We start from the raw sequence: 13521 nt of genomic DNA on the forward strand, positions 1-13521 counted from the left end.
ATAATAAATTATTTAATAGTAATAAAAATTAATAAAATAAATAAATATCGTGAAAGTTGCTCAAAGAGACACCTACCCAAAGGTCGAAGTGGCGGCTAAGGCAGATTCTGGCGTCACTCCCGAGAACTACCACTGGACGTAAGCCGAAGCTAAACAGGTCCCCCTCCATAGATGGATGATGTCGCAGAGAAATATTAATCATACTGCATCGAGTGTGGCGCAGGATAAAGTCACTCGCGTTCAGGCCTTAGGCAGAGGGTTCGGTTCGAAAAATCAGAGATGGTCTCAGGAGGAAGACAGTGCAGCGAGTGGCGCTGTCCCCCGTATGGCTATAAGAGAAGGGCAAGATCATTTAGCCCCACCAACTGGATTGGTTTGGTTTTGGTTTTTTTTTTTTAGGAGCATTAGCAACTAAGGCCATATTGCTCAGGGAAATGCGGTGGTCATTCCTTGACCTTTCCGCATCCTCCGTATTTGGTGGTGACGGGCTCGAACCCCGGTCTAATCAAGAAGCGTGTGCTATGCACTGCTGCTCCTTCCCACCTGGCTACGGAGGCGCCCCCCCACCAACTGGAAGTACTTCCTGCGCACTGCACTAGTGATCACCCAGGATGGAAGAAAACGTCAACGCATGAAGTGGAGCATCAAAATGAATATGTACATCATGCAAGCATACTACAAAATAAAGAAGCTGGAGACCGATATGACAACTTACAGGGCAAGACTACATACCAAGTGGAACGATTACCGGATATTCAGGTCACCGAACAGCGAATAGCGGACAAGAGAAGGACCATCTTTACAAAGAACCTGATAGCTCCTGCAATCTTGGAAAAATTCAAGCAGGACATGAGCTACAAAGTTTAAAGAATACGGAACCACAGGAGGTAGAACATACCACCACCGAACCAGAGGAGGGAGATCAAGAAGAAATACATCCCACAGTAGCTGAAGTGGAAAGAGTCATGATATCCAGAATAGAGAACGATTGGAAGAAGGCCATAACAGAATTCGAAGGAACGGACCCCACAAAAAACACACGTGATACCGAAACAGAGGCCAAATAGAACCTTGTGGAGAGTCACAGACCACCTGAATCGGCACATAATACCTCATTACCTCGACAGCAATGGTGCAAGACTGGAAGCCATCCACACAGCCGTGTATTCCTTCCATCCACACACACACTAACAAGGCTTTTGTGGATTTATTGTATGATATGATTCTTTTCTTCAGCAGCATGTTCGGGAGGCAACTAGAGGGAGTAATACTCTTGATCTGATTATCAGTAGTGATTCTTGATGCATCAAGAATCTGCAGATAAAGGAACCACTAGGTAGCAGTGATCACAGTGTGCTGAAGTGGGATTTACTCAAAGAGGTAACTACCATCAGGGGTAAAGAGAAGGGATTTTGCTTTCGGAAAGGTGACCAGTGCCGACGCCAGACGGTTTCAGCCCGTTCCCCGGAACCCGGCCCCGCGCTTTCTAAGGCTTCGTGTTACAACTTACAAATACCCGCGCTTTTTCCTGCTGCTGTACTTCCCCGATGTTTCCGCGTCACTTAACGACTGGCAAAGCAAACTCCCACAATTCAACCTACTAGAAAATCGGACGATTATGCCAGAAAATTGTTCGAGTCTTGACACAATGAAATATATTATAAAAAGCAATCTTTCAGAAGCATACCCCAATTTATTAATTGCCTTGCAAATAATGTTGACATCGCCAGTAACCGTAGCTTCAGCCAAGCGTAGTTTTTCGCGGTTAAAATTAATTAAGAATTACCTTCAATCTGCAGTAACCCAAGAACGTTTTACATTTCTGGCTATTTTGTCTATTGAAAGCGAGGTAGCAAATTCTGTAAATTTTGATGATGTAATTGAAGACTTTGCAACGAAAAAGGCCAGAAAAATTATTTAATAATATTCTATGATCCTATATAATATGTAATAATGTGTTTATAATAAATAATTGATTTAGGTGTTCTTTTTTTGGATCCCCCGCGCAAATTTTGAAACCGGCTCCAAAAAGTATACGCCGGCCCTGAAGGTTACAACGGTGGTCTGAGCCAGTATTTAAATTCTATACGGGGGGGGAACCAACTGATGATGTTACCAACAGCAAATTCAAAATGGGAAGCATTCAAAGAATTAATCTTGGACGCTACTAGGCTTTTCATACAAAGAAAGAAATATTGTTCAAGATTTAGGCCTAAGTGGATGTCAGATGAACTAATTAGACCTGTGACAGGGAAGAAAAATGATTGGGATACATAAATTAACATGTGAGCTAAAAAACTAAATGAATATTTTGCACCGACATTCAAACATAACGAGATATTCAGCGAGGGGAATGCCAGATGTGTTTTCAACTCTGGCAGTAAGTTAGATAATCTTGTAATAACTGAGAGTAAAGTGGAGGAGAAATTGTTCAAGATAAACACAAGAAAGGCACCTAGGGTGGATGGGATCTATTCAGTTATATTAAAAGAGGCAGCAAAAGAAGTAAGCAAACCCTTAGCCATAATTATAAGAGCTTCCCTGAACTCAGGGGAGGTACCCATGGACTGGAGATGTGCAAATGTGACCCCAATCCACAAAGGAGGATCAAAGAGAGACACAGGTAATTACAGACCGGTAAGTGTAACTTCTGTTCCAGGGAACTTAATGGAGGCACTGTTCAAAGAAGCATTGCAGGATCATCTAGACAAGACTTCAGGTATAGCTCGGACACAGCAGGGGTTTGTTAATGGGAAGTCTTGTCTGACTAATTTGATTGGATACTATGATGTAGTAACAAAGGATCTGGATGCAAAGAATAACTTTGATATCATATATTTGGATCTTAGAAAATCCTTTGATACGATACTGTTGCACATGGAAGACTGCTGCAGAAATTGGAGCAGTGTGGCATTGGAGGCAAATTGCTGCTATGGATATAGGGATGGTTGAGTGGGAGAAGACAAAGTATGGTAATCCATGGACACTGCTCCTCGTGGACTAATATTAGTAGTGGAGTTCCTCAGGGTTCAGTTTTGGGTCCACTGTTGTTTTCTGTATTTATATGTGATATTGATGATGGTATATCAGGCTTAAAGCTCAAGTTCGCAGATGATACGAAGGTTGGCAGGGTTGTTAATGACACTAATGACAGTACACTGCTGCAACAGGATCTAGAAAAGTTGATCCACCATTTGCCACCTCTCAGATGGGCTGAGAGGTGGCAAATGAAGTTTAACATTGACAAATGTAAAGTACTACTTATGGGAAGCAGTAATCCCAGAGTATCGTATCAACTCTGTGGTATCACACTAACAGTGTTAGAGAATGAAGAGGACCTAGGGGTAATTGTGCATGCAGATATGAAGTTTTCTGAGCAGTGCAGACGGTCTACAAGAGTAGCTCATGGTGTCTTGTCAATGATATACAGAAATGTTTCTAGCAGGGATAAGGAGGTGATTATTCCCTTGTACATGGCAATGGTCAGCCACACCTTGAGTACTGTATACAGATCTGGAGGCCTCATTTTAAGAAGGATGTAGAGCTGTTGGAACGAGTACAGAGAAGGGCAACAAGATTAGTGAATAGAACAAACAGTTGCTCTGACGAAGAAAGGCTTAAATTTTGCATATTACAGTGTTTGGAGACTAGTCACCTGCGAGGTGATCTGATTGAGGTGTATAACGCCTTGAATGATTTGAGCATGCTCAATGCGGATGGGATTCTTCCTCTTGCTCAGAATAATCGCTTGAGGCGGCTTAAATTCAAATTAAGGAAAGGCGGTTGTAGGATAGATGTGCGGACGCTTGCCTTTAGCCAGCGGGTGGTTGATTGCTAGAACAAACTTCCATCTGTCGTCGTAGAAGTTGATAGCTTAAATAGATTCAAGGCAGACTTGACAAAGGTTTGGAGCTAGGGAATGGGTGAAATAGGGGTTTTTTTTTGGCTGATGCTATATAAGCTTGCTTTCTTGTATCATGTGCCTTTGCGAATGCCAATGCTATTGTGCTGTGGTGGCAGCCATGAGGATTAACGGGAGAGAAGCGAGAGACCAGCAGCAGAAGAAATGAAAACAGAAGGAACCACCAGCCTCAGAAAGAAGACTTCAGCAGAAGATAGAAGAATTAAGACTCAAGACCCAATTGACCCAGTACCAACGAGGAAATAGGAGTAAGAAATTAATTGGAAAAGTGAAGAGCATCCCCAAGAGAGACCGCTTCCACAAAAAATATATATATATTTAGGCCACCCGAATAATTAAATTCATATGCCGTGCAGTGTCTTATGTCTGTTAATTGCATCTGTCCTATGGTCAATTTACTGTTTGCTGTACGAAAAACCACAGTTTCCGGTGGGGGGAACCTTGCTATTTACGCCTGAGACCGACTAACTCTGCCACGGAGTGAAAAAACCGATTAAAGTTATACGCGTCATCGACGGGAGTCGAACCCGGGCCTTTTCCACCCCGTGTGGGGAGGCCCGTTACGATACCACTGTGGTACACGTGCAGACAGACAGTGTCCACAGCAAACATGAGACAAAAAATCAGAGAATAGGAGATTACCTGGATACATTGAAGCAGATCTTCCTTGAACTCAGCAAGAGACTACGCCGATACAAAGAGAGCTCCCAGTAGAAAATAAACAACCGAATCTTCGATGATGACCAAAGAGGCTTCTACAGGAATATTGGAGAAGAAGGAAAAGAAGGGAAAGTTTCACCCTAGAAGAAGACGATTAAGGAGTTCTGGGGAAACATATGGAGCATGGAAGTAAGAGATAACAACCGAGCGCACTGGATTGAACTAGAACGCAAGAAAATTAAGGACGTACAAGAAATGATAGGGTGGGAGATTCGGGAAGAAGAAGTAATACGGACGATCAAGAACTCTCACAACTGGCGAACTCCAGGAATTGTAACGTCCACAAATACTGGTAGAATAAGCTCACTTGCACACACAAGCACCTGGCAGAGCAGTGACAGGTGCCCCAGAGACAATCCCAAAATTTCTAACTCAAGGAATCACATATGTGAAGCCTAAAGACTAAGATACAAGAAACCCGGCGAAATATAGGCCAATCATCTGCCTCTCAACAATGTACAAGATCTTGATCAGCGGCATAATGAGGAAGATATCAGACCACTTGGAGAGCCAAAACATAATGGCCGAACAGCAGAAAGGATGCAAGCGGTTGAGCAAAGGATGCAAGGAGCAATTAACCATAGATGCCACGGTTATGGGGCAAGCCTACAAGAAGCGCCGCAACATGTACGCAGCCTAAATCGATTATCGCAAGTCCTTCGACTCCGTGTCTCATAGCTGGCCTCATAGCAGGAACAACAGGCACTACTAGAGACCCCAACCCACAAGCTGTACACAAGCTTTTAGATGTTTAGAGGCGCTGAACATCTAAAAAAGTCAATCCGATAGTGACAAACTTCCTAGGATGGCGAAATGGAGCACCACCATTATGGTCGAAAACGTCACAACCCTGCCAATCCCCACCAGGAGAGGAGTCTTTCACAGTGATGCCCTGAGCCCATTGTGGTTCACCTTACTCGCAATACACCATGCTCAACAGTACCAACTACGGATATAACCTCAAAGAAGAAAGAACCCGTACACCCTCACCCTCCTGATGTACATCGATGTCATCAAGCTCTACGCGGGAACCGAAAAGCACCTCCAGCAAGAGTAACAGGAATTTGGCCTAGAAAAATGCAAGACAGACGGACTGCAACAGGGAAAATTAGTCAACCGAAACTACCAGCTGCAGACTGCTAAAGTGATCGACGCCATGGCAGAGGGAGAGGCCTACAAATACTTGGGGATGATGGAGGCTCATCAATTGCAGACAAAGAAATTGAGGCCTGCCTGACCGAAAAATACCATCAGAGGCTCAGAAGCCAGCTAAATGGAGGGAACACAGTTAAAGCCATAAACACCTACGCAGTACCAGTGCTAACATACTCCTTCGGGATCATAGATTGGACTAACACCGAGCTGCAAGATATCATGAAAAAGACAAGGACGATGATGACCAAGAGCCGCCAACACCACTCGCGATCTGCCGTGGAGAGACTGACAATTGCCCGGGAAGAAGGAGGAAGGGGCCTGTTAGACCTCATTGAGCAACAGAAGACAGCGATTGTTAACCTGAAGGATTACTTCCAGAAACACACAGCAGCACTCCACCAGGCCATAAGGAAGATAGACAAGCATTATACCCTACTCAGCCTAAGCGAGGAGTGTCCCCCAACCAGTAGGTACAAATGAAGCTAGAAAGATGGGCAGAGAAGACACTCCATGGCAGACACTATAATAATCCCCATCAAGATCACATAGATAAAACAGCTTCCAATGCATGGCTTCCTTTAACTGTACCTCTAGCGCCATCTGAAAAGATGGCGCTAGAGGAACAGTTAAAGGAGAAGGGTTGGTGAGTTTCGTTTCAGTTGTTGTAAATGAAAGTAAACGGGAAGCTCTTCCCAGAGACTGAATGATTCATGCTCGCCAACCAAGACCGGGTAATAAACACCAGAAATTATAGAAAATACATCGCCAAGGAGTCCGGAGTGTCCGATGATACATGTCGACGATGCCACCTGGCTTCAGAAACGATCCAACTCATCACCGCGGGGTGCAAGGTGATCACCCAGAGACTGTGTACATTCATAGACACGACCAGGTAGCAAGGATAATTCATCAGACGGTAGCAAAGAAATACCAGTTGACCAAAGAAAGTGTACCACACTACAAGTTGGAACCACAGGCACTACTAGAGACCCCAACCCACAAGCTGTACAGGGACCGCGCCATATAACGGATAGGACAATTCCGCACAACAGATCGGACATGACCCTTGTAGACAAGATGGAAAAGGCTACCTTTCTGATTGATATAGCGGTACCCAACACTGGCAACCTGCAGAAAGCTCATGGGAAGAAAATCAGGAAGTATACGAACCTAAGAGAAGAGATGTGTCAAATGCAACATGTAACGACCATCCCGATCATCGTGTGAACCACAGGTATTGTGCCAAAGACTCTACATAACAGCCTAGCAGCAATATTTCTCTCAGCGAACACCTACAAGGAACTCCAGAAAGTAGCAATCCTGAGCACCTGAATGATAGCCAGAATTTTCCTCGACCAACAGTAACACCAGACATAACAACAACCACCCTGTGTACTTGGTAGCAATACCCGTCACGGATTGAATCCCCCATCAGGGAGAAATAATATAAGAGAAATAATAATAATAATATTATTATTATTATATTCTATAGTCACCATAGATTTGTCTGGCACGTTGTGAAGGCGAAATTTGGTAGAGAATCGGCATTTTTCATTGTCGGAATAAATTCGAAAGTGATGTTTTTGCCTCTCTCTTTAAAATTCTTCTATGTATTATTCTCGAATTATTATTGGTGCATAGCTGTCATGTGACTTAACAATCAAGAGTATCATTGCCACATCGGTATCCAACGTAGACTTCCGTTTAGTGGTTGTTCTGAAAAAGATGTATGAAATATTCGTATCCATCTGCTCTTTAATTCATTGCCTAAATCCTCAAATAATGATTTAGATTGACACTTAGTTGGATTTATAGCTAACTTTGGTGGAAAAAGTGACTAGGGAAATCAGTGAGATGGTGAAATAAATTTTAATTCTCTTAATAGAAACTTCAAATCGTATAATGCTATATCAGTGCGAAATGAAATAACTGTTGTATGTTGTTGAGCAGTTATTACGAATAAGGTGAACAGTGGTGTTTTAACAACACATATAGGGAAAATAATAAAAAAAAAGGGGGTGATCTCCGCCAGTTGCTGAAAAGATGGCGCTAGAGGAACAGTTAAAGGAGAAGGGTTGGTGAGTTTCGTTTCAGTTGTTGTAAATGAAAGTTTAGATATGATAGTTAGAAGTCTTCCGGAAGGCCAAATTCTGTTAGGTGTACACCTGGCATGTTTCCTAACTGAAAATTTCTGTTTTCTGAATTCTTTATAGGCGATTAAATTTTGTGATAATTCCATATTACCTGTACATTTTATAATAGGAAAGTGTTGTTTTTGTCTCAATTCCGGTTATAGATCTTTTTTAAAAAAAGTATCCATCTCTTTTGCTCGGCTACAATATGTAGTCTAATGAAGAAGCATAAACCATGAAGACACAGATCAGCAGAGAAGAGCAAACAATAGTAACATACAAAAGCTCATATTAATTTAATACTGATAAATAAGGAGTATGTATACACAGATATCAGTTACATATTCAATTAATATATTTCCAGCTGATTTTTGTATATTTTATTGTTTAGTTGGATATTGATATCAAAGGTCATTGACCACTTTTATTGCAAATGAAAGATATACAAGTCTAGAAATTTTGTTCTGCAATGAGATTGTGTATTAGTAGACTGATATAATGCAAGAAAGCAAGCGTATGCACCATCAAAAAAAAGAAAAAAAAAAAGAAAGAAAACTTTCCATTTCGCTCATTCATTATCACCAAAAGTTCGTCCAGTTCTTCCTTGAATTTATTTAAGCCATCAACTTCCACAACAACAGATGGAAGTATGTTCCAGCAATCAACTACCTGTTGGCTAAAGGGAAGTTTCCACAGATCTATTCCATAACTGCCTTTCCTCACTTTGAGTTTATACCCCATCAGGTTCGTAATCTGAGCAAGAGGAAGAATCCTATCAGCATTGAGCCTGCTCAAACCATTCAAGGCTTTATACACCCCAATCAAATCACCTCGCAGGTGCCTAGGCTCCACAGGATGCAATTTGCAGAAATTAAGCCTTTCTGTGTAAGAACATGTCTTTGTTATTACGAATAATATCTTGTTGCCCTTCTCAGTACTGGGTCTAGCAACTCTACATTGTTCCTAAAATGAGGCCTATAGACCTATATACAGTACATAAGGTGGGTCTGACCATTGCAGGCACCTCCGTAGCCAGGTGGGCAGGAGCAGCAGTGCGTAGCACACGCTTCTTGATTAGACTGGGGTTTGAGTCCGTAACCATCAAATATGGAGGATGCGGAAAGGTTAGAGAATGACCACCGCACATCCCCAGAGCAATATGGCCTTAGTTGCTAATGCTCCTAAAAACCAAACAACCACAACAACTGACAATTGCCTTATACAAATTGATGATCACCTTATCCTTGCTAGCAAGATTCTTGTATATCCTTGACAAGACCCCATGACCTGCTCTGACTGCACAATTATCCCTAGGTCTCTTTCATTCTCCACTGTCCGTCCTGAGTGTAGTATCACACAGTTTGTACATTTCTCCAGAGCTACTGCTACTCATATGCAGTACTTTGCATTTGTCAATGTTAAACTTCAGTTGCCACTTCTCAGCCCATCTGCCCAACTTTTCTGGATCCTGCTGCAGTAGCGTACTGTCTTTACTATCATTGACAACTGTGCCAACCTTTGTATCATCTGCAAACTTTGACGTTAAGCCTGATACACCTTCATCAATATAATTGATAAATATACAAAACATCAGTATGCCAAACACCAAACCTGGAGTAGTCTGTGAAGAACAGTATCCATTTATTACCACTCTCTGTCTTCTCTTGGCTTTAATGCCAATTTCTCCAATTTGTATAGTAGTCTTCCATGTGCAACCCTATCAAAAGCTTTCCTGAAATTCAATTATATCATATCAAAATTATTTTTTGCATCCAGTTCCTTTGTGACACACATCATAGTGTCCACTCAAATTGGTCAGACAAAACTTCCCCTTAAACTCCTGCTGTGTCTGAATTATTACTACAGTCTTGTCTAGGTAATCCTGCAATGCTTCTTTAACCAATGACTCCATTATTTCCCCCGGAACGGAAGTTAACTAACAAGTCTGTAATTACTCGTGTCACTCTTAGATCCCCCTTTGTGAATTATTGATACATTTGCACATCTTCAGTCCATGGGGACTTCCCCTGAGTCCAAGGATGCTGTCATAATTATGACTAATTATGACAGCATCTGCATAAGTTTGCTTACTTCTTTTGTCTCTTCCTTTAATATAACTGGATAGTACCCATCCACCCCAGGTGCCTTTCTTATGTTTAACTTCAATTTCTCCTCCACTTTGCTCTCAGTTATTACAAAATCATTTAGCTCCCTGTTAGAGTGTAATATGCTTCTGTCCTACACTTCCCTACAGAATTCCTCATGTGCGAATGTAGATGCAAATTACTCATTCAGTTTTTGTCAGCTGTCTGAGCAGGAACAACAACAACATTCAAACCATTTATATCAAGTGGACCAATCTGATTCATCCCTTTCCTTCTAGAATTTACATAAATAAAGACGTCTTTGCTGTTTTGCTTTGTATCCTTTGCCAAAGATTTCTCCTAATCTGCCCTCGTCTGCCTACCCACCTCTTTGACTTGATTACCGACTCACTCTGACTCATGTATATCTACCATAAGCTTCTGTGTTGCCTGATAATTTATATGCATCATATGCATTTTTATTCTCTGTTATGAGTCTCATTAGTTTGTCTGGCATCCATTTAGCCTAAACCTTTAACAGTATTTCTTAGTTGGTATGAAAAGCCTAGTAGCTTTTAAGATTACTTCTTTGAATGCTTCCCATTTAGAATTTGCTGTTGGTAACATCATCATTGGTCCCACTGTATAGAATTTAAAAACTAAGACCACTGTAGTCACCTTTACGAAAGCAAAAACCCTTCCCCTTATGGTGTAACATCTTTAATTAAATTCCACATCAGTACACTGATTACTGCCACCCAGTAGTTCCTTTATCTGCAGATTCTTAATGTGGGGCACCTCCGTAGCCAGGTGAGCAGGAGCGGCAGTGCGTAGCACGGGCTTCTTGATTAGACAGGGGTTCGAGCCCGTGACCACCAAATACGGTGGATGTGGAAAGGTCAGGGAATGACCATCGCATATCCCTGGAGCAATATGGGTCTTAGTTGCTAATGCTTCTAAAAACCAAATAAATAATAATATCTTAATGCATGAAGAATCATTGCTGATAATCAGATCAAGAGTATTACTCCCTTTGGTTGCCTCTCTAACATGCTGCTGTAGAAAACAATCACCAATAAATCCCCAAGTCTTGCTAGTGTGTGTGTGTGTGTGTTTGTTTGTGTGTGAGTGAGTGAGTGAGTGAGTGACCAATCCATTCTAGTCAGTATCTGGGAAGTTAATTGTAATAAACTCTCATTTACTGGCCCACTCTAATTCTCTGTATAGTTGTTCCTTGTACTACTCTTCAGTCATTATGCCTATAACACGCTACTCCCTTATTTTTGCTCTCCCAGTGCTTATTTCACACCAAACTGACTCAACATTGCACTGTCCATCTATGTCAACTGGATGCACTTCCTTAGATTTTGTGTTAAGAAATACACAAAATCTAAGGAAGGAAAGGAAAGACATTGCACTCTCCAAATTCCAATTCTGCATTCCTTATATCAGTGTGATACCATGTCTCTGATATCCCAACAATATCAGCCTTTGATGTTTTGACCAGCACTTCAAATTTATTTACTATACTCCAAGCATTGGTGTACTTGCAAGTTTACGTACACCTGTTCTTACTCTTAGTTACCCTAACACAGCCCATGTATTTACTTGTTTCATGATGACTCCCAGCAACTTGCTTTCCAGGCTGCTGCTTATTCCATTAGAAGCAATACAAGAATCACTTTCACCTATGCCTGGAAAGCAAGTGTATCCCCCAAGCTAGTTTTCCGACTCACCTAACACTGCTTTGATAGCATCAGCAAATATTCTTGCATGCTTTCTATTTAAGTGTATATTTAAGTATAATTTGTGTGAGTTTCTTACAAGGTCTTCAGCAAGACTTGTTCTGATACATTTACTCCCAGGGCTACTTGTGTGAAAATAGCCTTTAATGAATTTGCAAGAGTCTTAGTAAAAGGAATTTTGAATTTTTTCCCCAATGAGAGAGAGTAGTTCAAAGAGCTTTAACAGTGTGATGTAGTGAGAGCAAGAGGAAGTTTTACTTTGCGCACCTTAAAATATACTCTATACAAAATAAAAATACAAAATACAATAAAACTTTATTATTATTATTGGTTTCTCTCATTTATTTTAATTTGTTTTTAAAATAATATTTAATAATCATCATTTTAAGTTCTGTAAAAAGGCTAAAAATAATTTTTTTATTATTAAAACACAACAGTAGAGTTAAATAGACACCATGTGATTGTCTTTGTTACAATTTTGGGTGCAAGTGAATGAAGGTTAATTATATACATATGTATCATCTGTTGTTTCATTATCTAGAATCAGTGGTATCTGTTCAGAAAATTCAACCTGAAGTAGAATTTCATTATTGAAAGCATACTACTGAAGGTAGAACTCGCTAAAATCTAGTTATTATTCTACTAAATTCTTACAGGTATCTTTATTTAGATTGGTAGGGGAAGGGGCATCCCCTAAAAGACATTTATTATTACAAAAAAACCAGTAATCTGCAGTTATAAAGGTTAAACACCTATCAGTGTGAATAAATTTTATAAATACTGTATTTCCCCATGTATAAGATGCACCTTTTTTTGAAAAATTTGGGGTCAAAAAACTGGGTGTGTCTTATACAGTGGTTGTAGATTTTTTTTACTTGCATTTCCTGCTTTTTCGCACTTGTTGTCTTTGCGCTCATTGTTTCGCACTTGTTACCGGTATATTAGGTTACTTTTTGCCACGTTCTGCCCAGAAATGGCTCAGAAAAGATTTTCGTACAGTGCTGAATTCAAGTTATGAGGAGTTGTATGAATTTTATGATGAATAAAACTTGAGTTCAATAACTTTGTAATACATTTTTTTTTATCAAATTTCGGGCCCCAAAATTAAGGTGCGTCTTATACATGGGGAAATACGGTATCTTTTATTTAAAAAAAATAATACTGTATTATACTTTTTAATTACATTATTATCATATATTGGGCTGATAATCTGACTTGCTCATTCACTCAACACAGTCCTGCTCAATTTTTTTATTTTGAAGATATAAATCTTTGTTATAAATCTATACTGAGAGGCCAGCTGTGTGAGAAAAAAATGGTTACAAACCTTGATGATGGGGATTCAACAGAATTTCAAAATATAATAATTAGCTAAGTTTAGTTCAGGTATTATATTAAATTATATTAATTAGCATTAGTAGAGGCATATGATGCAAGAAAGCGAGCTTATGCAGCATCAGCCAAAAAAAAAAAAAAAAACCCTTTCACTTCACCCCTCCGTTCGTTTGAAATATCTGTCCAGCTGAGCCTTAAATTTATTTAGGCTATCAACTTCCACAACAAGGGAGGGATAGAAGTCTGTTCCACCAACCAACTACCTGCTGGCTAAAGGTAAATTTCTGCACATCTATCCTACATCTGTCTTTCCTCAATTTGAATTTATGCCCTCTCAGGTGATTATTCTGAGCAAGAGGCAGTATCCCATCAGCATTGAGCATGCTCAAACCATTCAAGGCTTTGTACACCTCTATCAGATCACCTCG

General features: G+C 40.5%; 1 protein-coding gene across 1 annotated transcript in view; it reads left to right on the forward strand.

Annotated features, from left to right (window-relative positions):
• Positions 1–7509: 7509 nt before the first annotated feature.
• The window catches only part of Tdrd3 (Tudor domain containing 3), a 147081-nt gene continuing 141069 nt past the window's right edge, over positions 7510–13521 (forward strand). Inside the window, exon 1 of the mRNA XM_090379789.1 lies at positions 7510–7875. Within this exon, the coding sequence (XP_090235915.1) occupies positions 7841–7875 (35 nt within the window). The 5' untranslated portion in view covers positions 7510–7840. The remainder of the gene's footprint in view (positions 7876–13521) is intronic.

This window comes from Mastigoproctus giganteus, chromosome 1 (assembly GCF_048544385.1).
Source record: "Mastigoproctus giganteus isolate SK-2022 chromosome 1, ASM4854438v1, whole genome shotgun sequence".
Lineage (NCBI taxonomy): Eukaryota > Metazoa > Arthropoda > Arachnida > Uropygi > Thelyphonidae > Mastigoproctus > Mastigoproctus giganteus.